The sequence below is a fragment of the Indicator indicator genome, chromosome 1 (assembly GCF_027791375.1).
Source record: "Indicator indicator isolate 239-I01 chromosome 1, UM_Iind_1.1, whole genome shotgun sequence".
Classification (NCBI taxonomy): Eukaryota; Metazoa; Chordata; class Aves; order Piciformes; family Indicatoridae; genus Indicator; species Indicator indicator.
In genome coordinates, this window is record NC_072010.1 from 94,556,588 (window position 1) to 94,583,728 (window position 27,141).

The following is a 27,141-nucleotide window of genomic DNA, read 5'->3' on the forward strand; positions in this document are numbered from 1 at the left end:
GGGGGACAATCACATCCCTAGAGCTGCTGGACACAACTTTCCTGATACAAGCCAGGATGCCACCTGAGCACACTGCTGGCTCATATTCATCCCACTGTCAATCAATCAACACCCCTAGGTCCTTCTCTGCTGGGCAGCTCTCCAGCCACTCTGCCCCAAGCCTGTAACATTGCATGGGGTTGTCTTGGCCCAAGTGCAGTACTTGACACTTGACCTTGTTGAATCTCATAAAATTGGCTTCAGCACAGCTACCCAGCCTGTCCAGATCTCTCTGCAGAAACTTCCTGCCTTCCAGCAGATCCACATACCCAACCAACCTGGTGTTGTCTGCAAAGTTATTTGGGGTACACTTGATCCTCTTATCTAAATCATTGATAAAGATGTTAAAGAGAACTGGCTCCAGTACTGAGCCCTGCAGAACACCCCTTGTAACTGGCTGCCAACTCCATTCACCACAACTCTTTGGTCTCGGTGACACAACAAAAGAGGGTGAGCTGAGATGTTTGTTTTTATTAGAATTATCTTGTAGGACACTATACCTGTTTTGCAGGGCCTCCTTGCAGGGTGGAGCAGTTAAGTGCATCAGTTCCAACCTTACAAAGCCCATATTACATATGATACTGCCACACACCTCCATACTCCCTCTGTGCTACTACAGAACTGGGTTTCCTTCATTCAGTGCCAGAGGAATCAGCACTTGGTTCTTGGTGACTTCAAGTACCACCATTGCTCATAAAACTTTAAAGGCTCTTTTGGGTTTCATAGCCACTGTGAATAGGATGAGCTAATCCCACATAGTGTCTAAATTTGTTCAGGCAGATAAAGTATGGCCTTAAACCAGGTCTGGACTCTGTGCTGCACCCAGACATCGTAAGTGAAGAGGAAAAAGGCTTAACAAAACCCTTCTTAGCAGATTTTTTGTAACATGAGAAGCAGGGATGCCTGGAGCAATACTGCAGTATCTACTGGCTTGTAATGATTCGGAAGAACTGGCCTGTTGGTTCAGGTCTGCCAGACTTGTATGCCTCCTCCAAAACCTAACTCACAATTCTAATGACCCCCTACAGACCTCAGCTCTGGAAGTTCTTGTTAGCAGAAGTTGTTGCCATCACCACCTCACAAGATTATGTAGTAAAATGGCTGATCAGCATAAATATTCCCTCTCCTCAACGGCACAAACCCCCCCTAATGTGCAATGATCAAAGCATCTTCAGACTAAACATGTTGCCTGACAATGCATCATCATCTGTCAGCGTCCCTCGTGTCCCAAACAGACCACAGCATGCCTTTCGCTGACACCTCTCCCAGGGTGGACTCATCATCTTGAGACTGCAAAACCAATATTCCTCAGGAAATGGCAGGACAAGAGCTGTAGTGAACTTGCTACTAGGAAAACTGATTAGCATAGAGATAGCCCTGAAACAATTCTATGATTCTATCCACTTTGACAACTGCTTTGAATTCAGGATGCTTTCAGACAGGAAAGCAGTATCTAAGCATGTAAATCACTTGGCTTGCACCCAAACTTCAATGCATGACCTTTAGTAGTATGTCATTTAATATATGAATAAAATTCAGGTGAACAAGCTCCTACAGTGACAGTAGTCTCAAGAACTCATTAGGTTGGGTTTTAGCATGAAAAAGAATTGGTCTTCAGGAAAGTCCTCTCTACTATTCTGAAGTCCTGATGAATTTCAGGGGTTGTTCTCTTCTTAAGGCTGCTCATACATAAATCTGCCATTCTGCCCAAGAAATACATGGGGTCATAGAAGAAAAATGGTCCACATGCTCACAGAAAGAAGGCCTCATTATTCTTTACTTTCTTCATTTCTCTGTTGCTATTGAAGCATCACTGTGCATTGCTCAGCAGGTTCAGGCAAGGTTTATCTCCATTTACATAAAGAAATGGACACTTACCTTATTGCTGAAACACTTTTCTATGCTAAACTTGGCTGAATCAGCAATCACCTCACTGCTGGGGGCAGTGGTGTAGACAAGCACTTGGGCCACTGGGGCAATATCAGTTTCTACAGGCAGCTGGAGTGAGAAGACACCATTGGCTAGTAAATAAAACAAGAGCAAAAAGTTAAGGTACGGGAAGCAGCCAAAAATTCTCAGTTTGACTTCATGCCGAACTTCATCCTAGCCATGCATAAACTCCAGGCCTACCAGTGGGATGAACCAGTGCTCACAGAGATGTGCAAGTCCTGTTTTCCAGTGCATAAGCACGCTGAATTTTAGTTCAGCTTCTAAAATACAGATTATCAGTCTCCTCTAGGAGCACTGTAGCCCCAGAAGTGTAGTGTCAGCAGAAATAAGGCTGGCATGGGGAATTAGAGCAAATCTGTACAAAGCCTAAATAGAGGCAGAAACAAGAAAACTCAAACTCTTCACATATCTTAGGGGACATGGAGATACAGACCCCTGCATTTACATGGAAGCAGTGTCTATGCCTGACACTGCTTCCTGGCTTCCCAGGACAGTGGCAATTTGGCAGGGGATTGAAACTCACCACTGTCGCGGTCCAAATCCAGAATGTAGGTGCCTGCATGCTTAATGATTCCTCTCGCCATCACCTGGATGGAATGAGAAATCCTACTGTGATTGAGGATGTGCATGAGCCAAATCTTAAAGATGAGGAACTTGAAAGGAGAGCAACTGAGCTATATGCCTGCTGCTTACATCCTGCTCAGCTGATTTCTGCCCTTCTGTAGCAGAATCCCAGTGCCCACTCTTTACTCTGTTGCTCCTAACCCATACCTTCCTTTTTTTTATGGGTAAAGAACATACAGAGAATGATGAAAAAGTGCTTAAACCCTGCTGTCACAAACCACAACTTCCATCTCCAGCCACCCTACAATTACCAGTGACAACCTCACCATATGGCAGGTGCAAGCTTACCAGATAGTAAAAGACAACTTTCTTCTGCTCTCCTATGGCCTCTGGAGTAAGAATATAGTGCACTCGGACCAGTGTGGAGGAACCACAGTTTAGCGTCTTGGACTTGGGCTCAATTTTGAGGAAGCTATTACTAGGAGAGTAAAAGCGCTTTAGTGGCAGGTAGCCTTCTTCATAACGTGGAGAAACCCAGGAACGGTCATAGCAGTAGGAGTGTACTTTATGAATTGCCTGGAAAAGAAGACAATACACACACAGATCCTTGAACACAGGTAGCTGAACTGAAGCCAGAATTCATAGGCTTATATTAAAGGTTTGGTATTCTTTGTGTTTAAGCAACAAGGTAATCTACAAAAAACCCACAAGCTGGGGAGATGCAAGGTTGGGTGATGTTTTCCTTAGCACATCATTGGGAATATTCTCACTCCCACAGAAGCTGGAGTATGTCTCAATCAAACTGAACCATATCAGTTGTTTGTTTACTATCAGGATCAGCTCAAAGGCTCTTTACCCTAATGCCTTGCCTTCTGTGCTAGAGAAGGGATAGTGCTGTTCAGTTCAGAGATTACCAATGCCAAGATCAAGATAAGGATGCTGTAGAAAAGGAGGAAAAGTCTCCACTCAAGAATTCAAAACCTAAACTGATGAGAAGTTTTGGAGCTGAGGGTCCAGGTCTTGTTAAAAAATATGAACAAGAAGAAGACATTTCACATTTAGAAGGGTGCTGCTTTACCATTTCATCTGCCTCATGTGCCCTTATTTCTATATCTTTCTCGCTATCCTTGGAAGTTGTTGCCTTTTGTTACACTGCAAAATTCTGAAAACTTCAAGCACCTAGTGGGTAACTTCTGGATAATTTTTAATGAGTTTAGTTTGGGACAAGAGAACCATAGGGAGAAGAGCAAATACAATTCTAGACAATCTACCCTATTCTAGGGTGAGGTATTATAAAACATGCACATTACACACACAGTGCATTTTCCGTTTACAAAGGAAATCTCAGTATCACTTTCCCCAGACAAACAAATTATTAGGGAGAAAGTGCCTATGAATGGTTTGTACTCCTTTTCTTTTTATGGTGGGAAAAGGGGAGTAAAAAAAAAAAAAAAAAAAGAACAAAATAAGGAGGACCACTGAGAAACTCAGAACAATAAATAAACCCCTGAGAGATGCAGATTGCCTTATCTCACCATAAAGAATATTGAGATACCTGGGAAAACATTTAATCAAAAAGTCAGCAAAGCACTTGAAGCACTGCACCATGGGAGTTGGAGCCACTCTTGAAACAGATTTATCTAGGTAGAACTGGTGATCCCTTGGAGTAGAATGGACTGTTAGGATCTCCTGATGTTTCTTGTAACCTTACATTGCTATTGCCAAGCAAAAATCAAATACAAGCAAAGTGTAATTGTGACATGGCAACCTGGTTTGTTTTGCAACTATTTCCACCAGACTGGTGTCAAGTTTAGCACAAACCAGGAACAAGCAGCTAAGTGCTTTTGCATATGTAGCAGAAACTTCAGAGGTACTCCCAGCCCTGTGGGTCACTTCATCACCTCCTCTGGCTGCAGGACTCACCCTAATTCCAATAGAGTCAAAGTTCAGCATGGAAGTGTTCAAGGAAAACCATGCCCTGCCCTCTTCATTTGTTGTGTAGTTGGTTTCCTGGTCTCCTTGTAAAGAAATCCTCACGATTTCATTGGCAATTGGGGCACCAGATCCATCCACTAGTTTCACCTGGAGGGGCAAAAATAGTACAGTACAGAAAGAGAGGAACATCTGGCACCTGGTAGACCACCAAGCTAAGTTTGTTTGGCTTAGGTCTCTGTTGCACTTCACATGTGTTTCACCTGTCTCTTTCAGAGAGCTGCAAACTTTCTGAATCTTATTTCTTTGGCTCTGTCTTATCTTCACCTCTGGGTCAAAGGAGTGGACTCACACCCCTTAGGCCTCCTACTAGACAGGTGACTGGAAAAACAAACTTCTGCCTGACTGGAGAAGTGGAAGCACAAGGATAGAGAAGTAAAGCAGAATGAGGGTTGTGCTCTCAGCTGCTATTCCCCAGTTCAGGAGCCTGAAGAGGAGAGGAGGGACACATGGATTAGCAGCATTGAGGTTTGGCATCTTTGAAGAGGGAGTGGGCACATATCTTGTCCAGGAGGTCCAGTACTATGATTGTTTGGCACTCATGGCGTTCCTTTCTTAAGCTCTCATTTTCCTACCTGCCCAAAGAAGGGAATTCCAGGTTTGTAGTGGGAATCTGAGTGCTCAAAGGTGATTTTGCTAATGGTGGTTGTGATCTCAGAGAAGCTTGTTCCTGTCAACTCCACTCCTGCAGGAAGAAGCATGAAGAATTAATTTGCCATTGCCTGACCAGAATTACTTTTATTCCAGGCCAACCTTCCTTCGCTGGACAAGCAATTTTGTTGATACTCCTGGCCTCCAAGTAGGAAAACTTTAGAATTTCAGAAAAGCAAGAGTCTGCTTTCATCCCTCATTTCTGTTTGGCAAGTCTCTCTGCTGCTCTCTCCCAGGCTTATTACACAGGTCCTTAATCCAGATGCTTCATACCTGTCTCCTCCTCTTTAATCTTAGCCTCCACATGGAGCTTATTCTCATATCCACTTCTCTTGAGCTGGAATAACTTGGTCTTTACCACTTCAGAAATGCAACCATAGTTGTCTGTCTGTTTGAGGAAAACAAACAAGATCATTTTAGTCTCATTTTTATGTTTATCCAACTTAATGAATCTATTCTTGTGCATTGCTCTGAACTGGAAGAGAAACCATCACCTCATTCCCTCTGCTGTTTTTATCAAAGCTGGAAAAGTGGATTAATAACTTGACAAGGAGCACTTTGAAGTACTTGCAGCAGCATCAGGGCAACGAGTTTGCAAACCAGATTTTTTATGTATGCATGTGAAGTTTGAAATTGCAAATGCTTGCTACAAAAACACAGGGAATTATTCATGTGTATGCTACACAGTAGAAGTTTGCCAGGCATCAGGCACTGCTGACTCAAAATGCACAAGCTGTATGAGTGATACATAAACCAAAGCCTGTGTACATGTAGAAAGATGACAGCTGGAAAAGTATTTCCAAAGTTTGCAACCTCTTTTTGGCATCTTCATGTGCAAGGTTGGTCTCCACAGAGAAGGGAAGAGAGGCATGGAACAGCAGTTAGCACCACAGTGTTCGTATTTTCTCTTAACATAGATAACAGTAGTGGCAGAGGCAGTTGTGGGGATCAGAGTGTACCAGACCACAAGGGCCATAAGAATGTCTTTGGCATTCATCCTTGTTCTGGCATATTACTACAACTGCTATTACCCCATCTTCTGTCAATTATTGCACCTATCCATGTTTAAAATACAATTGAGTTTTGCTATTGTAGACTTGGAAGTCTGAAGAGTGAAAAAAGTGCTGCTACTAAACACATATTCCTTTCCTTTTTGCTCAAACTACATCAGCCCTCTCTTATCTCTATTCCTTTCCTGCTTCCAGCACCAAGTTCTGATGCCACACAATGACTCTAGTGTAAGCCAGCCGCAACTCTGCTCTCATCACTCACATCTTTTCTCACTTCTCTCTCATACTCTCCATGTGACCTTTTTCATTGTTTTTTTTTTTTGTCTTTTCCTTCTCTATCACCTTTTTGCCTTTGCACACACCTTTCTTACTGCAAAGACCTTCCCCTGTTTTCATTTTTCACATTTCATCTTACGCCCAATTTTCTCAAGTTTCCTTAAGATACATGGACTCTCTTCCCTCTTCACACTATGCTTGCACATACTCAGTGCAAGCCTGTGCCTACAAAGCATGATCAGTAAGCAACACATTCTCCTATCACCCTACCCACAAGGGTACTCATGCCTCACCTGTCCAGAGAACTCATCACACACTGCTTTAGACTCTTCACCATAGCAGGTCGTAGCTGCGTATTCAAACTTCCGGCAGACACGGAAGCTGACAAGACCAGGAACAGGCTTCCCAAATGTGTAGCTGCCAGTAGCAAGGATTGAAAGAAAAACAGAGCCATGAGGTACATGAGAGGGATGGAGGAACATTGCTACCTCACTCCCCGTGGATCCAGGACTCTTCCCTAGAGGTGCCTCCAGGATACAGCAAGGTCATAACAGGAAGAAATTTGGTAACATTTTAGGATAGAGCTTGGTGACAGGGATAGGATCACTAATTCTTATAGTCCCTCATGAGGGACATGGTTCAGCACCAGACTTGGCAGAGTAAAATGATGGCTGGACTCGATCTTAAAGGTATTTTCCAACCAAAATGATACTATGATTCTAATGCTGATTTAATTGAGAGTACCCCTCATCTTGGAGAACATGTTGCACTATCTACCCCACCACCCAATTCTGATGGAAGCCATTTGTGTATGGATGTGCACTGGGTCTTCTAGCATAAGCCTTGACTCTCCCTGAAGGATGCCATGCAGAATCAAATGAGGCGGCCCAAAGGAAAGAGCGCAGCTGTGTCACTTATGGTTTCCTCTCAGCAATGACAAGTAGAAACAATAGTTAAAACATCATTCTCAGGTAAGCAAAATTGAAGACCCCTTCCCCGGTGCTGTAGCTGGTCTGAAATAACAGACTCAAAGAATCATTTTGTTTGGAAAAGAACTTCAAGATCATCAATTCCAACTGTTAGCTGACTCTACCAAATCATATCCTTCAGCACCATGTATCTGCATCTTTGAAACATCTCCAAGGATGGGGATTCAGCCACCTCCATGGGGAGCCTGTTTCAGTGTTTGAGAGCCCTTTCATTGAAGAAGTTTCTTCTAACAGTCAACCCAAGCCTCTCCTGGTGCAACTTGAGGCCATTTCCTCTTGTCCTATCCTGTCCTAGGCCTGTTCCTCTTGTCTCTATCCTAGGGAGACTCCAACTTCCTTTCAGGGACTTGCAGATAGCAAGAAGGTCTCCCTTCAGGCTCCTTTTCTCCAGGCTAAACAACCCCAGTTCCCTCAGCTGCTCCTCACAAGACCTGCTCTCTAGACACTTCACTAAGCTTCAAGCCCCTCCCAAAACCCAGAAGAACTATGTGTTTCTGCATATTACATACAAAGCCCTCCATGCAATAATTGTTGCCTTCTGTCTGTTGGTAGATGTAATTTGTTTTGGTCCCAGGCCCCCAGAATAAATGAGAAATATAATGGCATATGATATCTCAGTCTCCCAGCGGGACTTTCACTAGTTCCAGAAGAAAAAGCTTGAAATCAGGAACTTGAAAGAATGACACTCACAGACCACAAACTGTCACCTTCAGCTTCTCATCAAGAATGGTTATCACTTTGGGCATTTTCACTGTTACTTCAAATTTTGGCAGCACTGCAGCAGAATCACAGGAAAACAGGCATTGTGGTGAGGAATAACATGAGACATGAAAGCTGCTCAAAGGTTATTCTTATGAGTGACCTGAATCTCCGTTGTGCCTAAATTATCAGATTTTAGAGGCTTCGTAGAGTAATGGAATCAGAGAATGGTAGGGATTGGAAGGCATGTCTGGAGATCATTGAGTCTAAGCTCCCTGTCAAAGCAGGATCACTTGGGGCACATGCCACCTGCGCATGCCACCGAAGGCCGTGAAGACCACAGGCATTCAGCCAACCACTGTGCCAGGATTATTACACCAGCTATTAAAATACAGTAGCTTCTTTAACGAGACAAGAGTTATCAGTCACAAGGCAGTAGGATATAGTAAAACAGAGATAAGTTAGTAAAGATATCCCACATGCATACAGAGCTGGGACTGCAGCCTGGTCTGTGGATTTCGAAAGCACATAGATCTTACCAATTTACAAAATAGGAAGACCTCATAGCATCCCCAGTAACTCTGCACAGGGTGACATCACATCCAAACCCAGCTGCAGAAGGTGAAGTGGATGGTGGCTGTCCTGGGAGAACTAGGAGGGATTCAGGACTTAGAAACTGTTCTGCAACTGAAAGAGGTCAACCAGCTTCCAGGACTCATCTCTGCTGCATAAGCTAGGTCATGCCAGACCATGCAACAAGAGCTGCAGCTGGCTTGCTAGGTTGGAAAGCTATGTGGATTGCCACCCTGTGTAAGTGTGTATTAGAATGCCATTTTCTAGTCTAGCAGATGGAATCAGCATATAGGTGAAAGCATCAGAGAGTGTTTAAGGCACTAAGGTGTCATGCGAGATACAAGATTAGCACATGGGTGAAGAAAGGCCAAGTCTGCATTTGCAGACAGCCCCAGACTACACCAAAAGGTCAGGGCTTCAGGCCTGAGGGAGGGGAGATCCAGATTTGTAGCATGGAACTTGACAGATGTGGCCAACTGAAGATGAGGTAATGGCTTTAGGTCAACTCTGAAAGGAGGTGAGGCTTGTGGTTGCCAGCACAGACTGATCCAAGCATATCACTCCTCCTGATAGCCTTGCTCAGGTGAGAGTGTCAGAATAACTAAATGGTCTGAGGCTTAGGGAAGAGTGGAGACAGGTCACTCAAGTCTTTCAGACTTTACTCCTCAGACAGGGATGATGCCTGGAAGGGAGTGGACACAGAGGCATTTTTTCTAGACGTGCTGAACATCCTGGACAGATCTACCACCTTGTTCACTTAAGCTTTTATAAATCATATGACTAGCTGTTAGAAACTTGAAACTGCAGCAACAGTTACCATACTCCTCCACAGAGAACGGATGGTGAATTGTCTTCCCAGAGGCCACCTGTGCCACCACTGTATAAGTCCCTTGCATAGGTTCAAAGGTGAGGTTGAAGAACAGCTGGGTTAATCCTCTCTTCAACTCTACCTCTGTCCACTGGTACAGACGGTTTTTCTTTGGGTCCTACAGACAATGAAATCACAAGGAGATGTTGAGAACAGCAAGAGTCTGTATCAAGAGCTAAATTAAAATTAAAACAGTGAGAGGAGGCCCAGACCCAGTGTTTCAGGAAGCCGCGCTTCCTGAAGTGGGAGGCACCAGCAGTGTTGTGTGGGTAGCCCTGGGCTGGACAGTAGAAGGAGCTGTAACCTGGGCCTGGAGTATGTGGTTGCCAGCATATAAATCAAAAGTTCTGTATATTCAAATTAACATAATGGACCTGCTTGATACATAAAATAGAGAAGAATCATCTTGGGGCAACTGGTAGTTAATTCTACCTAGGTTGAGGTACCATAGGTGTGGAACACAAACTGAATGTTTGTACATACCTCAATATACACCAACGGAAACTAGAAAAAGAAGAAAGGAAACAACATTTAGACTAAAAGTGCAAGCAACCACATTTCAGGGAACAAGACAGTGACAAAAGGGATAAGGAAAAAATTTCCTGGTCTGGAGCAACATAGCATTTTGAGGTACATCAAGAGGAGGGCAATCCTTTGTCTCAGGCAGAAAGTCATCTAAACAGAAATTACTAACTCTAGATGATCTGCAACACTAATAAGAGCATGCATACACTATGACAATGGCAGAATTTCTCACTGCTGAGATGTTTATACCAGCATTTGCAGTTTCCTTTCCAAGAATGCAGAAGGAAGATTTATGCAGAAATCTGAAGAACAGACCCTGTTAACAAGATCTGAGGTAACCCAAGAATTGCACAATTATCTCACTGTACTGAGAGCTCTCCCCAAAAGACACTTCTTTCCTCTCTTTCCCCTCATAGATGATTTAAGGCCAACTGACTAGTGAAAAGGAAGTATCATACTTACCACCTCATTCAAGGGGCGGAAGTTTTTATCCAAAGAAACAATTCTGAACAGCACTGATAAAGAAGGGCAGACAGTGAGATTCCACAGTGCAGTCACCGAGCAGAAAACATCAGTTGCAACAAACAAATGGTACAACAGAGACAGAGCTGCTCTCTTCTGCAAATTCCATTCACTACAAAGCTAAATTATGCTAGAAGGTTACCAATGTAAGAAATTACATGGATAAGAAGATGTTAAGAGCAAATCCGTGGCAATGCGAACATCTTACTGATTATGAATCTCATTAATTGGGACCAAAGTTAAATTTAAGTTGTCTTTGTTTACTTTGCAAGGATACATTTTTACATTGGAATTCACATGAGTCTTCTAATTTTGTTATAACTAGACTGGCTTCTTAGGAAGGAGGAATGCAAGCAAATTATTTCGGCACTTGGCTGCAAGTTTGTGTTGGCTCTGGATGGATAGAGAATTCAATGCCTCTTTTAGGACATTCAATTCTGTGCAGGCCAAATTTAGGAGATCAATGGCCCAGAAGAAATAAATGGCTTATATAGTTCTCTCTGTCTTCACTGAGCAAAATCAGCTGCTGCTTTCAAAGCTGTTTCATGACTTAGTGTGAATTTTGGCCCTGTTCTCTAAACAACAAATATCCAGTCTTTCTCTGATTTTAATGTGGACCCTAACTGCATGGACCACAACAGCAGATTCCCCAAAGCCAGAGGAAGCGTGAGCAGACACTCCAGATATATACGTGTGTATTAAGGTTCCCCAAATTATTCCCATTAAATGTACAATCCTCTACTGTGAGGTAGTTGTTCTGACCCCCACTACAAGCAGTCAACATCTGGCCAGCACAGTCCAGCAGTTTTAGGACAAATTTTTGATTCAAACATAAATCTCCACCCCTTTCCTAGTACCTGTCTGTCCAGGCTTGTAGATGGGTTTGTCTGTCTGGATGAAGACCAAGCTCTCAGAATTCTTGACCACCACCAACTTGCGGCTCCTGAACTGCAGTGTTGCCCCCTTCACAATCACAGTGACAAATGTGTCTGGTGACAGGTTATTTGATTTTGGAAGCTGAAGAGAAAGAAGGCAGATAATGTTACCAACCACATTTAAAGGCTTCCTGAACTGCAATGGCCTCATGAAATACGAGATCTAATATAATCCTGATGGACCCAACACAGAACCATAATCAGGAACAAGAAACATATCTTTCTTGATCCATATTCCTACTCATTACTACTTGTGTACAGTGATTGTGCAAAGGAACTCCCAACCTTAATGCCCAGTTTTAAGAAATTCTTACTACCCTGAACAAAAGCTTTCTGTCCTTTTTTCATTTTGACATTCACAGGGCTAATGGAATAATCCTGCTTCTTTTTCAGATAATGTCCATAGTCCTTGCAGAACGTTTGTTTTTCCAAGATAGATATGCCAGATCTCTATAAATCTCTCTCCAAGCAAACAAAAAAAATCTTCAGCCAATATTTGACAAACCCGATATCAACAGCTGTCTGAAAATGAGCCAGCAGTGTGCCAGGTGGCCAAGAAGGCCAATGGCATCCCAGCCCGCATCAGGAACAACGTGACCAACAGGACCAGGGAAGTGATTATCCCCCCATACTTAGCACTCGTGGGGCCACACCTTGAGTACTGGGTTCAGTTTTGGGCCACTCACTAGACGGAAGATACTGAGGTGATGGAATGTGTCCAGAGAGGTGAAACAAAGCCAGTGAGAGGTCTGAAGAACAGGTCTTCTGAGGAGTGGCTGAGCAAATTTGGGCTGTTTTTTCTGGTGAAGACGAAGCTAAGGGGATACCTTCTTGCTCTCTACAGCTCCCTAAAAGGAGGTTGTAGCAAGGTGGGTATTGGTCTATACTCCCTAGCAACAAGTGATAGGACAAGAGGAAATGGCCTCAAGTTGCGCCACAGGAGTTTTAAGTTAGATATGCACAGAAATTCCTTCACTGAAAGCATTCTCAAACTCTGAAACAGGTTCCCCAGCGAGTTGGTTGAACTCATCCATGGAGATGTTTAAAAGACCTCTGGTGAGATCTGGTGCTGAGGGATAGAGTTGAGCCTTGGTAGAGTTAGGTAATGGTTCAGCTCAATGATCTTAAAGTTCCTTTCCAACCAAAACAGTTCTATGATTCTAACCCAAACATGGATCTGTTCAGTGTCTTGAATGCCATTTCTTCAGACTTTAGGCCAAGGACATAATCTATGCTCTGAGGTAGGTGATCAACATTCCTAGCTGTTTATGACTTGTCATAGTCCCTGGGGCTATCAGCTACATGAATTTCCTCCTTCACTCTCTCTTCTGGTTAGAGGTAATCACAGGTATATAATCCTGTGTTAATTCAGAATACTATAAGCTAAAAAGTAGGCAAGGTCCGGAAGGTCTATCCCAATTTGAAGACACTCAGGTGACAGTGTGGCTGTTGAAGGATGATGTGGAGAATCATGTGAAGAAGCCGTTCACTGAACAGCCAACAAGACCGTCAATTATAAACCCATGTCTTTCTCCTGGCCTCTTTTCCTCCTGTTCCAGAGAGAGGCTGGGTTTCTAGGATTCAGTGTTTCCCATTCAGGTAGCATGTTAAGGAGATGTCAGCAGCGAGAAGGTGTTGAAGGTGGACATGAACATACCTTTGGCCAAGAAGAAAATGAATACCTACACAGTGTTACTCTGCTCATTACTATTCATCACCCTTACAGTTTATCCCTGGCACAAGCGATCAGCCCACAATGATAAGATACTCACAGAGAAAGGGATGCAGGTGAACATGTCCTTCTCTGACACAACGTCATCAATCAAGCTCCTGTTTTCCCCTTGATATTCGAGTGTGGCACTCAGCGTCACAGACTCGTTCAGGTGGGTCAGCTGAACACAGACTTTCTCAGAAGAATCGGTGTGTATCAGAGAGGGCAGCAGCACCATGTACTGCCTAGGAACAAGGAAGAAGGACAGGTCAGAGGAGCAGGAACTGGTAACAGGAGCAAACAAAACAGTTTGATGACTACAGCCTTCACTGTACAGAAGTGCAAGAAGATTTCCAGGATGTCAGTAACAGCAGGGGAAAGCAGAAAGGCTGGTCTCAAAGGTAAAATACCACAGGAAATCCTCAGTGCAAATAGATCTTTTTCTAGGTTCCGGCACAACAGCAGCATTTCCTTCTGGGACCCTGAATAATGCCAATGGGGAAAAGTCAGTTGCCACCTTTGCTAGACTCTGAGAACAGGGTAGGATTCAGGAGCCATACAAGTACTGATATCCAGTGAATAAATGCCATTGACTACATGCTGCAAACCATCTGTAGCACTCCTCTCATTCCTTGCAGAAACCCAAAACTACCACAGCGTGGTGCCAGATCTTCAGCAAAAACACTGGAAAACATTTCAGCTTTTCAGGAAAGCAAGCCCCTCTGTCTCAGCCCAAGCAGGGGGACTCTGCTCATCCCTATGCAGCCTTCCTCCCAACAGAGCATCTTGTCGGTGGTGTTCCAGGTGCCTGGCAACTGTATCTGGGAATCAAACCTGATATGCCTAATGACAACAGGGCTCTCTTTCAGGTGGGTGAGGACCAGCCTCTGACTGGCACCCCTGGAGCAGCAAGCATCTGGGAGAAGAGCCCCTGACACCTCAGCAAGTAAGAAAGGGCATCCCCTTTAGTGGTAGAGGAGGGTCTAACACTTTTATGTCTATCAGTTGGTCTGAGGGGAGAAAGCTCTGGCCTCTCAGATCCCAACCCTGCTCTCTGTTTATCTTGAAAGCACTGCACCACAGGCTTGTTTTGCTGGGGAGAAAAAGACATTACCAAAAAGGCCAGAGGAAAACATCTCTGGGATGTCAGGACTCCTCATGTGCTGCTCCAGCTATACATGTACACACATGCAGACAACACACATTCCCTTCACATACAAAGAGGGTGAAAGGAGGAGAAAAGTGATGCAGCACAATATACCCTCACAAAGCTTAACAGTCAGAGTCATAGCATCATAGACTCACAGAATTGTTTTGGCTGGAAAATACCTTTAAGATTTTACAGTGCCACAAACTCCTGGGTAAGAAGGCATTTTTCCTTCCATAGGCTGAGCTGAAAAATGTGATTCAACAAATAAAGCCATTTCTGCTCACACCAGATCATTTATTTGCTCCTGACTTTTTTCCTCATTAACAATTTTAAAACCACTCCCATCTCCTGCCAAGTAGTTGACCCAAAATGATGCCTTTCATTGTTTTTTTTATAAAAAGTTTGTCTCTTAATAAAAACTGAACGTGTAAACAGTTATAAAAAGTTGTCTTTCAGAGGAACTAATTTATGCAGAAAAATTTTGTTGACATCCTGTCAGTTCGCTGAAGCAGCAAAAGGTATTCTCACAGACCTATCCCTCTTCTTTCCTTTTCCTTACTGTTTTCCTGAAGTTTTACTGTTATCTCGGTTTTATAGACTGTTTGGGTCCCCCTGAAGCACTAGAGTTACTGCTTGTAGAAGACACTTTATGCAGTCATAGTGTTTTTATTCCTCGGTAAAATAAAGTAGGCAGAAGATAAAAAAACAAAGCAACAACCACAGGAACACAACCCGGGTCTCCTGCCTGCCCAGACACCCCCCCTGCATAGCTTACGGCTCTGTGGTGGGTGAGGTGTCTCCAGGAAGGAAGAAGAGGAGAAGGAGAAAGGTGTTTGTTTTGATGAGCAGCTTCACCATGGTGCAGACCAGGACGTGATGAGCCAACCAGACACCAAACCTGGTCCGTTGCTGCTTGTACTCCTGCTCTGCTCTCTGACTCAACCCCTTTATACTCTCCTCTGCAAACAGAGGCTGGAGGAGATAAGGGCTACGGGCCAGGGCCGATCCGGAAATGGGGAGAGGCAGTAAGGAGGAGCTGGAACTAGCAGCTCTGAGTCTGGGCAGAAGGCCAGGCACTGGCAGGAAGAGGGAGGGGAGTGCACCCAGAAGGCTGGAGCTGCCTCTCTTTTGGGGCAGAGCAGGAGAAATCAGTAGAGAAAAAGTGGTAGCTAAAGAGAAGTGGAGCTAACAGAAGAGAATAAGAAGATTCAATTTCTGGTACGGCTCTTTACATGGAGCTGGACACAGTGCTGGACATGGGCGTGAGCAGATCAGGCATCTGATGAACATGTTGGCTGAACTTAAAGAAGAGGTGGAAAGACTAAGAACTATAAGGGACTGCGAAAGGGAAATTGACTATTTCCATACTCTAACCTCTACAAAACCAGAAGAGTGGGTAACTCTTAGTGGAGCAGGGAGTTTGATACCCTCCCATCCTCCATGTAGTAACCCACTTGAGCAGGGTCAGTGGGAACCGGTCTCTGCCCGACGGAACAAATGCAAACGGAGCAGCGTGCTGCTTCAAGCAGCACACTGCCTACAGTGCACTTGCAGAATAGGTATGAGGCTGTGCAGGAGGAACAGGTCATTGGTAAGAGTGAGGACTCAAGAAGGTCAGAAGCTGCACCAATGACAGGTTGCCTCAGGCCAGCCATCAAAACTAATCCTGAAAAGAAACCTTGAAGGGTCATTGTTATAGGAGACTCCCTACTGAAGGGAGCAGAGGGCCCAATATGCAGACCAAACCCACTTCATAGAGAGGTCTGCTGCCTCCCTGCTGCCCAGGTAAGGGACATTACAGGTAAAATTCCCAACCTCGTGAGTCCTTCAGACTATTACCCACTTCTGGTCTTTCAGGTGGGTAGTGACGGTGCTACAAAGAGAAGTTCACAATCAATTAAAAGAGACTTCAGGACCTTAGGGCAACTGCTAAAGGGATCAGGAGCTCAAGTTGTGTTCTCCTCTATCCCTCTAACATCAGTGATGGACGAGGGAACATTTAGGAAGAGCCAGGAGGTCAACTCATGGCTCCAGGGCTGGTGTCATCGACAGGGCTTTGGGTTCTACAATCACAGCTCGGTTTACAAGGCACCAGAGCTGCAAACAACTAATGGGATGCACTTGTCCCAGAGGGGGAAAAGGATTCTGGGGCAGGAATTGGCAGGGCTCATTGACAGGGCTTTAAACTAGATTTGAAAGGAGAAGGAGTTAATAGTCTCCTGCAGGCCAGTGACAAACAGAGGGGCAGCTCACCAGAGGTAGAGGGGTGGAGAGCTAGTGAGGGCTTTCAACTTGCTGCCCTGAGGCAAGCCACAGATAATGCACCAGGACACTCTGTGGAAATCAAGGGGAACTGGCACAAGAGGAGGACAAGGCCAGCCCAGCTGAAGTGCCTCTATGCAAATGCACGCAGCTTGGGCAGCAAACAGGATGAATTAAGGGCACTGTGCTGCTGGGATGCCATGACATAGTGGCTATTACTGAAACTTGGTGGGATGATTCCCATGACTGGAATGTAGGGATAGATGTGTACAAGCTCTTTAGGAAGGATAGGCAGGGAAGGAGAGGAGGAGGTGTTGCCCTCTATGTCAGTGACCAGCTGGAATCAGTGGAGTTCCACCTGGGGAAGGATGATGAGCTGGTTGAGAGTGTATGGGTTAAAATTAAAGGCAAGACAGGGGAGGGAGATGTTACTGTAGGGGTCTGCTACAGGCCACGTGACCAGCAGAACCAAGCAGATGAGGCCCTCCACAGGCAAATAGAAGCGGCTTCCAGGTCACAAGCCCTGGTCCTCATGGGTGATTTCAACCACCCTGACATCTGCTGGAGGGACAACACAGCAAGGAAGCTGCCCGAGCAGCAAGAGACCTGGTTAGGAAAGCCAAAGCACAGTTTGAATTGAATCTAGCCAGGGAGGTCAAAGGGAACAACAAGAATTTCTACAGGTATATTAATGGTAAAAAGAAGACTAGGGAAGGTGTGGGCCCCCTCAGAAAGGAAACAGGTGAAATGGTCACAAGTGACCTGGAAAAGGCTGAGGTTCTCAGTGACTTCTTTACCTCAGCCTTCACTACAAGGGCCTCCAGCCACACTCCTGGAATAGTCATGGAAGATAATGGCAAGGACCAGAAGGAAGAACTTCCCATCATAAGTGAAGATCAGGTTCGTGATCACCTGAAGAACCTGAAAGTGTTCAAGTCCATGGGACCCGATGGGATACACCCATGGGTACTGAGAGAACTGGCAGATGAGGTTGCTAAACCCCTCTCTACTATATTCCAAAAGTCCTGGCAGTCTGGGGAAGTCCCCACTGACTGGAAAAGGGCAAACATTACTCCCATTTTCAAAAAGGGTAAGAAGGAAGAACCAGGGAACTACAGGCCAGTCAGTCTCACCTCTGTGCCTGGTAAGATCATGGAGCAGATTCTCCTGGAGGCACTTCTGTGACAGAAGAATAGTGAAGAGGTGATTTGGTACAGTCAGCATGGCTTCACCAAGGGCAAATGCTGCCTGAGAAACCTGGTGGCCTTCTATGACAAGGTCACAACATTAATAGATGAGGGGAGAGCAACTGATGTCATTTACCTGGACCCGAGGAAAGCCTTCCACACTGTCCCACACCACATCCTGGTCTCCAAACTGGTGACACATGGGTTTGATGGGTGGACCACCAGATGGATAAAGAACTGGCTTGATGGCCACACCCAAAGAGTGGCTGTCAATGGCTCCATGTCCCAGTGGAGGCCAAGGACAAGCGGAGTCCCTCAGGGATCAGTCCTGGGACCAGTCTTGTTCAACATCTTTGTCAGTGACATGGACAGTGGCATTGAGTGCACCCTCAGCAGGTTTGCTGATGACACCAAGCTGTGTGGTGCAGCAGATACGCTGGAGGGAAGGGATGGCATCCAGAGGGACCTTGACAGGCTGGAGAGGTGGGCACAAGCCAACCTCATGAGGTTCAACAAGACCAAGTGCAGGGTCCTACATCTGGGTCGAGGCAATCCCAAGCACAAATCCAGGCTGGGCAGTGACTGGCTGGAAAGCAGTCCTGAGGAGAGGGTCTTGAGGGTGCTGGTGGATGAGAAGCTCAACATGAGCTGTCAATGTGCACTTGCAGCCCAGAAAGCCAACCAGATCCTGGGCTGCATCAAGAGAAGTGTGGCCAGCAGGTCAAGGGAGGTGATTCCCCGCCTCTACTCAGCTCTGGTGAGACCCCACCTGGAGTACTGTGTCCAGTTCTGGAGCCCCTATTACAAGAGGGATATGGACATGCTGGAACGTGTCCAGAGAAGGGCCACCAGGATCATCAGAGGGTTGGAGAACCTCTACTATGAGGACAGACCGAAAGAATTGGGGCTGTTCAGTCTGCAGAAGAGAAGGCTCCGAGGTGACCTTATTGTGACCTTCCAGTATCTGAAGGGGACCTACAAGAAAGCTGGGGAGGGACTTTTTAGGCTATCAGGTAGTGATAGGACTAGGGGGAATGGAATAAAGCTGGAAGTGGGGAGATTCAGGCTTGACATGAGGAAGAAGTTCTTCACCATGAGGGAGGTGAGGCCCTGGAATGGGTTATCCAGGGAGGTGGTTGAGGCCCCATCCCTGGAGGTGTTTAAGGTCAGGCTGGATGAGGCTCTGGCCAGCCTGATGTAGTGTGAGGTGTCCCTGCCCATGGCAGGAGGGTTGGAACTAGATGATCCTTGTGGTCCCTTCCAACCCTGACTGATTCTATGATTCTATGATGCTGCTCGAGGAGCAGGAGCAAGTTGATCTCTTTCAAACTGGGAGCAGGAGATTTGGCTAAGGTTTGGGTGTTCCTAACCCCCACTTACTGGCAGGATCTGAAAACAGGGAGTGCGAAGTGAAAACCTTCCCCTCCACTCACACTGCTCCCTTGTGCTGTCCATTCCCGGTCTCACCAGGGCTAATACCAGGAAATGGGGCCAGAGAGTGCCTCGACAAACGAGTTGTCAAAAAAGATCTGACCTTCACCCTGACAGAAACAGGGGCAGTGACATGATGGGGAGATGCCAAAAGTTCAACCCATGAACAGCATGTAACTCATTAACCAGTTCCTCAGAACAGCAGCTGCCCTCACAGAGCGGAACAAACGTGGCCTGGGTCTTGCTTTCCCTGTACTAGTTCTTGTTCCAGGTCAAGTTATTGATACATCTAGATCACATTATTGCTGTTTGATGGAGTCCTTCATGGTTCCATTGTGTGAAAACCCATGTAAAACACTGTTACAGGTGACGTATCACAGAGGGAAATGTCTTTACATTGGTCTGCAGCACAATGATCAAATAGCTGTGATAATCATTGCCATTACAAGTGGCAGTAAAATATCTCTCATACTTACAGTCTTAACCTAAACTCCAAACATAAACTCTGTGTAGGAGCATGATTTAGAATCATAGAATTGTTAGGGTTGGAAGGAATCTCAAGGATCAGCCAGTTCCAACCCCCTACCATGGGCAGGGACACCTCACACTAGATCAGGTTGCCCAGAGCCTCATCCAGCCTGGCCTTAAAAACCTCCAAGGATGGGGCTTCTACCACCACCGTGGGCAACCTGTTCCAGTGTCTCACCACCCTCATGGTGTGAAACTTCTTCCTAACATCCAATATGAATCTACCCATTTCTATTTGTGTTCCATTCCCCCTAGTCCTATCGTTACCTGACACCCTAAAAAGTCCCTCCCCAGCTTTCTTGTAGGCCCCCTTCAGATACTGGAAGGTCACAATAAGGTCTCCTCCAGAGCCTTCTCTTCTCCAGACTGAACAGCCCCAACTCTCTCAGTCTGTCCTCATAGAAGAGGTACTCCAGCCCACTGATCATCCTCATGGCCCTTCTCTGGACACATTTCTGGACACATAATCAGGTCCAGATTAAAGGGTGCTGGATAAAATGATTATCTGGCTGTCCTCCATTATCTGAAGTTTGGTAAGATCAAGAACTTTGAAATCAAGAAATTCAAGTACAATGAGATAAACCTTCATTACAGACCTCATCCTGCCCTGAAATGACTTGTATGTGAAAGGAGAGGAGGAGAGGATGATAGTGTATGTCATAGAATCATAAAATCATTTTGATTGGAAAAGACCTTTAAGGCTAGTGCATAACCATGTCCCTCAGCAGCACACCTCTGCCTCTTTGAAACACTTCCAGGAATGGGCATTCAACCACCTCCCTGGTGAGACTTTTCCAGTGGTTGAGAGCCCTTTCAGTGAGGAAGTTTCTTCCAATATCAAACCTAAGCCTCCCATAGTGCAGACTGAGGCCATTTTCTCTTATCCTAACACTTGTTAAGAGGGAGAAGAGACCAACACCCACCTGGCTCCAACCTCCTTTCAGACAGTTGTAGAGAGCCAGAAGGCCTTTCATCAGCCTCATTTTCTCCATACTAAACAACCCAAATTCCCACGTTGGGGACTGCACAGAAGACAGCCCAGTCTTGCACTCTTCCTTCTCCTTGGTAAAAACACTAGGGAAGGTGTGGACCCCCTCAGAAAGGAAACAGGTGAACTGGTGACAAGTGACATGGAGAAGGCTGAGGTTCTCAAGGAATTCTTTACCTCAGTCTTCACTGGCAAGGGCTCCAGCCACACTCCTAGAGTCACAGAAGATAATGGCAGGGGCTGGAAGAAGGAACTGCCCATTGTGAGTGAAGATCAGGTTTGTGACCATCTGAAGAACCTGAAAGTGTTCAAGTCCGTGGGACCTAATGAGATGCACCCATGGGTGCTGAGGAAACTGGCAGATGAGGCTCTCTATTTTATTCCAAAAGTTATGGCAGTCCAGTGAAGTCCCCACTGACTGAAAAAGGGAAAACATAACCCCCATTTTCAAAAAGGGAAAGAGGGAAGACCCAGAGAACTACAGGCCAGTCAGTCTCATCTCTGTGCCTGGTAAGATCATAGAGCAGATCCTCCTGGAGGCACTGCTGAGACCCCACCTGTAGTATAGCGTCCAGTTCTGGAGCCTCTATTACAAGAAGAAGGGCCAGAAGGATGGTCAGAGGGCTGGAGCACCTCTCCTATGGAGACAGGATGATACAGTTGGGGCTATTCTAATCTGGAGAAAAGAAAGCTCTGAGGAGACCTTATTGTGGCCTTCCAGTATCTGAAGGGGGCCTATAAGAAAGCTGGGGAAGGGACTTTTTAGGGTGTCAGGTAGTGATAGAACTAGGGGAAATGGAAAAAAAATTGGGGTAGGTCCTGACCAACCTGATCTCCTTCTATGATCAGGTGACTGCCTCGGGGATGTGGGTAAGGCTGTGGATGTAGTCTGCCTGGACTTTAGCACCGTCCCCCATAGCAAACTCCTGGCCAAGCTGTCAGCCTGTGGCTCAGACAGCAGCACTCTGTGCTGGGTTAAGAACTGTCTGGAGGGCCAAGCCCAGAGAGTGGTGGTGAATGGTGCCACATCCAGCTGGAGGCCAGTCACTAGTGGTGTCCCCCAGGGATCAGTGTTGGGCCCCATCCTGTTCAATATCTTTATTGATGATCTGGACAAGGGCATTGAGTCCATCATCAGTAAGTGTGCAGATGACACCAAGCTGGGGGCAGGTGTCGATCTGTTAGAGGGTAGGAGGGCTCTGCAGAGGGACCTTGACAGGCTGGACAGATGGGCAGAGTCCAATGGAATGAAATTTAACACATCTAAGTGCCAGGTTCTACACATTGGCCACAACAACCCCATGCAGTGCTACAGACTGGGGACAGAGTGGCTGGAGAGCAGCCAGGCAGAAAGGAACCTGGGGGTACTGATTGACAGTAGGCTGAACATGAGCCAGCAGTGTGCCCAGGTGGCCAAGAAGGCAAATGCCATCCTGGCCTGCATCAGAAATAGTGTGGCCAGCAGGAGCAGGGAAGTCATTGTGCCCCTGTACTCAGCACTGGTTAGGCCACACCTTGAGTACTGTGTCCAGTTCTGGGCCCCTCAGTTTAAGAAAGATGTTGAGTTGCTCAAATGTGTCCAGAGAAGGGCAACAAAGCTCCTGAGGGGTCTGGAGCACAAAACCTATGAGGAGCGTTTGAGGGAGCTGGGGTTGTTTAGCCTGGAGAAGAGGAGGTTCGGGGGAGACCTTATTGCTGTCTACAACTACCTGAAGGGAGGTTGTGGCCAGGTGGGGGTTGGGCTCTTCTCTCAGGCAACCAGTGACAGAACAAGAGGTCTCAAGCTGCACCAGGGGAGGTTTAGGCTGGATGTTGGAAGAAATTCTTCACAGAAAGAGTGATTTGCCATTGGAATGGGCTGCCCCGGGAGGTGGTGGAATCATCATCCCTGGAAGTGTTTAAAATAAGACTGGATGAGGAACTTAGTGCCATGGTTTAGTTGATTAGGTGTTGGCTGACAGGTCGGACTTGATGATCTTGAAGTTCTTTTCCAACCTGGTTAATTCTGTGATTATGTGATTCTGTAAAATAGAAATTGGTAGATTCAGATGGGGTGTTAGGAAGAAATTCTTCACCATGAGGGTAGTGAAACACTGGCACAGGTTGCCCAGGGAGGTGGTAGAAGCCCCATCCCTGGAGGTTTTTAAGGCCAGGCTGGATGTGGCTCTGAGCAACCTGATCTAGTGTGAGGTGTCCCTGCCCATGGCAGGGGGGTTGCAACTAGATGATCCTTGAGGTCCCTTTCAACCCTAACAATTCTATGATTTTATGATTCTATCTAATGCCTAAAGTTTGCTCTGCCTGCCCATTAGAAATATAAACCAGGAAGATCTGTCACACCCACAGAGAAGAGGATTTGTACATGGGACAGCCAAAACCTTTTTGAAGATGACACCTTACACTGCTTCAAACAGGTCAGAAGTCAGACTGGTTGAACACAAACCTTGCAGAAAAGAGATGCAGAACTGCACACAGCAGAGGAAGCTAGGGCTACCCTTTCTGGCAAGTAGACAACCAGCTCACATGGCTCACAAGCCAGCCAAATCATTAGGACCTTCATCAAAAATGTGCTTTGTAGCCAAAAAATGAAGAGAAATGTTTTCATTCAGTTGTGGGTAGGCAAGATTTTGAAGACTTGAGAATCCCAGTAGATACTAATGACCATGCACAGATAGTGAACTGACTTTTAAAGTCTGCCCTCAAGCCGCTTGTCCTCCATCCCATTCCCAAGAGTAACTTGGGCCCCTGCAGCCTGATTTCAAGGGTCTCTGCATGGACCATGAGATTCGGCTTGTATGACAAGGTGGTGGCAATGAAGTTTCCTGGTCCCTTTTGCCATTTGCACCTGCTGTGAGTACAACTTAGAAGGCTAGCAGGCTTTAGAGAGCTTTTTGGCTAGATTTTAAGTGGCTAACTCTAAGCACCTCAAGAAACCCAGGAAGAGAGTACAGTGAATCTGAAGTTCTATCATTTGGGATAGCTCAAAGGGACAGGTGCCCTATCTGTGCAGAAAAGAGCATCCTGTATCTGAACCAAGAATCCTGCTGTATTCATTGATAACAACACAGAAGTGCTGATTGTAATGGACCTCTAGAAGTCCATCCTGTAAAGCAGGATTCTGCTGATGCTGTCAGCTGTGACTTTGCCAAATCAGATGTTGCAAATTTCCAAGGATGGAAAATCTGCCATTTCTATGGTGATCTGTTCTAGTGTCATGAAGACCTCTTTACTCATGCCCAGTCTGAATTCCCCAAGCTGCAGCTACAGCCATTGCCCCATCTTCTGTCCCTACCAAGAAAGGTCATGTTCAAACATCCTTGTAACTGTCTTTCAGGTATTTGTAGACAGCTATTTAATCACTCCAACTTCCTTTTAGTCAGATTAAACAATCAAAACTTCTTCTGTCACTCCCTTTTGGTTTCATGAAGGACAGGTCCTGCTTGTCAAACCTAATCTCCTATGACAAGGTGACCCATTTAGTGGATGAAGGAAAGGCTGTGGATGTTATTTACCTGAACTTTAATAAAGCATTTGATACTGTCTCCTACAGCATCTCCCTGGAGAAACTGTCTGCTCATGGCTTGGATGTGTGGACACTTCGCTGTGGAAAAACCCTGAATGGCCACACCCACAAATTGATGGTGAATGGAGTTAAATCCAGTTGGTGGCCAGTCACAAGTGGTGTTCCCCAGGGCTCAGTATTGGGGCCATTCTTGTTTAGTATCTTTATCAATGATCTGGATGAGGGGATTGAGGGACCCTCAGTAAGCTTGCAGATGACATTTAGCAGGGAGAAGTGTTGATCTGCTTGAGGGTAGGAAGGCTCTACAGAGGGACTTGAACAGGCTGGATCAATAGGCTGAGGCGAATTGTACAAGATTCAACAAGGCCAAGTGTCAGGTCCTGCACTTGGGTCACAACAACCCCATGCAACGCTGCAGGCTTAGGGTAAACTGGCTGGAAAGGTGCCCAGCAGAGAAAGACCTGGGAGTGTTAATCAACAGCTGGCTTAACACGAGCCAGCGGTGTGCCTTTGCTACCTCCTCAGGCCCCTCAGGTCAGTGAACTCACAAAGAGCCTCAGAAGACATCCACTTTGCTTATGCTAAGGTCTGTATTTTTGTCTTCACCTGTCCTGATGCCTTCGTGTGTTACATCTTCTATGGGTGTCAAGCCTCACATACCAGGGATGTGTAATTGAAAGCATCCTGTAAACACCAGTGCGAGGAATCTGCTGTTGTGTTGCCCCTGGATTGCACAAAACTGCATTAATCTACTTCTTTCAACTAGGTGGTGCAGGAACAGTTAAACTGTTTGAAAACAACATTTCTAGGGGAAACATCAATTCTCTTTTGGGTAACAAGATTTCGTTTCTGTTTTCTCTGTGATTTCACTGTTGTTTGTAGTGCTTACATGCATATGGCATGGCAGCATCAATCCAAACTAAAATCACTTCCAACTTATTTGCAGTGCTCTTTGTGAACCCCTGAACTAGTAATTTCAGATGAAACCTCTAGTGTTTGGGTCAATTAGTTTCTCCCTAGCCCTTCCCCACCAGGTACCATACTGCCTAGTTCTTGACTGTCTCTTCATTTCTGTCTCTTCTCCGTACTTGTTTCCTAAAATCACTCCCCCACACCTTCTCTTCTCTAGAATAAACCATCCCAGCTGTCTCAGCCTTTCCTGATATGAGAGATGTTACAGTCCTGTCATCATCTTTGTGTCCCTTTGCCATACTTTCTCCAGTATGTCCATGTCTCTTTGTACTGAAGAGCCCAGAACTGGACACAGGACCCCAAGTGTCCAGTGCTGAGTAGAGGGAAATTGACCCACCAGCAATACTATGTCTAACACAGCCCAGGGTACCATTTGCTTCCTTTGCAGTGAGGGTGCAAGTTCACCAGGACCCCAGGACCTTTTCAGCAAAGTTGCTTTCTATGTGGATCACCCTTTGTTGTACTGGTGCATGGAGCTGTTCCTCCCCAGCTACAGGACTTTGACCTTCTTCTTGTTGAAATTCCAGAGGTTCCTGGCAGCCCTTTTCCTCCCTCTGTCTCTCCCAGAACAAACACACACCTCAAAACATCCGTCACTACCTTAATGTTTGCCAAGGCTTACAACTTCCTTGCTGGAAAATCCCCATGGAAATACTCCTGTGTACCACTCCAGGCTTGGGGAAGAGTGGCTGGATAGTTGCCCAGTAAAGACCTGGGGGTGTTGGTTGACACATGGCTGAACATGAGCCAGCATGTGCCCAGGTAGCCAAGAAGGCCAACAGCATCCTAGCATGTATCAGGAACAGTGTGAGCAGCAGGAACAGGGAAGTGGTTGCCACCCTGCACTCAGCACTGGTGAGGACACATCTTGAATACTGGGTTCAGATTTGGGGCCCTCAATACAAGAAAAACATTTTGCTGCTGGAGTGGGTCCAGACAAAGGCAACAAAACTGGTGAAGGGTCTGGAGAACAGGTGGCTCAGCAAACTGGGGTTGTTTAGCCTGGAGAAAACAAGACTGAGAGGAGATATTCTTGCTCTCTACAACTCCCTGAGAGGCAGTTGGAGCAATTTGGGTGTTAGTCTCTTCTTCCTAATAACAAGCAATAAGATGAGAAGAAACGGCCTCAAGCTGCACCCAGGGAGATTTAGATTGGATATTAGAAGAAACATCCTTACTGAAAGCATTCTCAAACACTAGAAAGGGCTCCCCAGGGAGGTAGTTGAATCCCCATCCCTGGAGGTGTTTCAAAGAGGCAGAGATGTGGTGCTGAGGGTCATGGTTTACCACCAATCTCAACAGAGTTGGACTTGGTTTGGACTCGGTGATCTCAAAGTTTTTTTCCAACCAAAGCTATGATATATACATAGTGAGGCAGATGATTAGAGCAGGCCACAACTGCCATGTGTGCTTCAAAGGTTGTTCATACAGGCTCAGCCACATGCACCCACTGGCAACAAGCAAATGTGCTGGACATGTACAGTCAAGCCCTCAACCTGTAAGAGCAGGCATGCTGTTAACACTCTTTGCATACATCTGCTCTGTTTGAACCGGGAGCTCCTTATAGTAAGGATTTGTCCGTTACAATACCAAATGGCAGAGGTGATGGGGGAAGTGCCTTGGTTATTTCAATAATAGCACACAATTAATTGCATTGCTTTGACTCCTGATGTCCAGCCTCTTGAGGAGTTTGTTGAAGCTGGCCTGTAAAACATGGCATGCAGCTTGCTCCTTCCAATGGAAAAAAGTAATGACATTGGCATGGGTGCACAGTTTTGGTCTGGTGCAGTACTCGA

The 27,141-nt window shown here is 45.9% G+C and overlaps 1 protein-coding gene across 1 annotated transcript in view; it reads right to left on the reverse strand.

Annotated features, from left to right (window-relative positions):
- Window positions 1–15,312, reverse strand: part of A2M (alpha-2-macroglobulin) — a 33,822-nt gene extending 18,510 nt beyond the window's left edge. Inside the window, exons 1-14 of the mRNA XM_054387525.1 lie at window positions 15,230–15,312; window positions 13,366–13,549; window positions 11,516–11,675; window positions 10,599–10,651; window positions 10,095–10,115; window positions 9,561–9,729; window positions 8,162–8,246; window positions 6,776–6,899; window positions 5,470–5,584; window positions 5,121–5,230; window positions 4,477–4,635; window positions 2,902–3,129; window positions 2,513–2,576; window positions 1,918–2,060 (exon numbers count right to left, since the gene is read on the reverse strand). Of these exons, the coding sequence (XP_054243500.1) occupies window positions 1,918–2,060; window positions 2,513–2,576; window positions 2,902–3,129; window positions 4,477–4,635; window positions 5,121–5,230; window positions 5,470–5,584; window positions 6,776–6,899; window positions 8,162–8,246; window positions 9,561–9,729; window positions 10,095–10,115; window positions 10,599–10,651; window positions 11,516–11,675; window positions 13,366–13,549; window positions 15,230–15,312 (1,698 nt within the window). The remainder of the gene's footprint in view (window positions 1–1,917; window positions 2,061–2,512; window positions 2,577–2,901; window positions 3,130–4,476; window positions 4,636–5,120; window positions 5,231–5,469; window positions 5,585–6,775; window positions 6,900–8,161; window positions 8,247–9,560; window positions 9,730–10,094; window positions 10,116–10,598; window positions 10,652–11,515; window positions 11,676–13,365; window positions 13,550–15,229) is intronic.
- Between the last annotated feature and the right edge of the window lie 11,829 nt (window positions 15,313–27,141).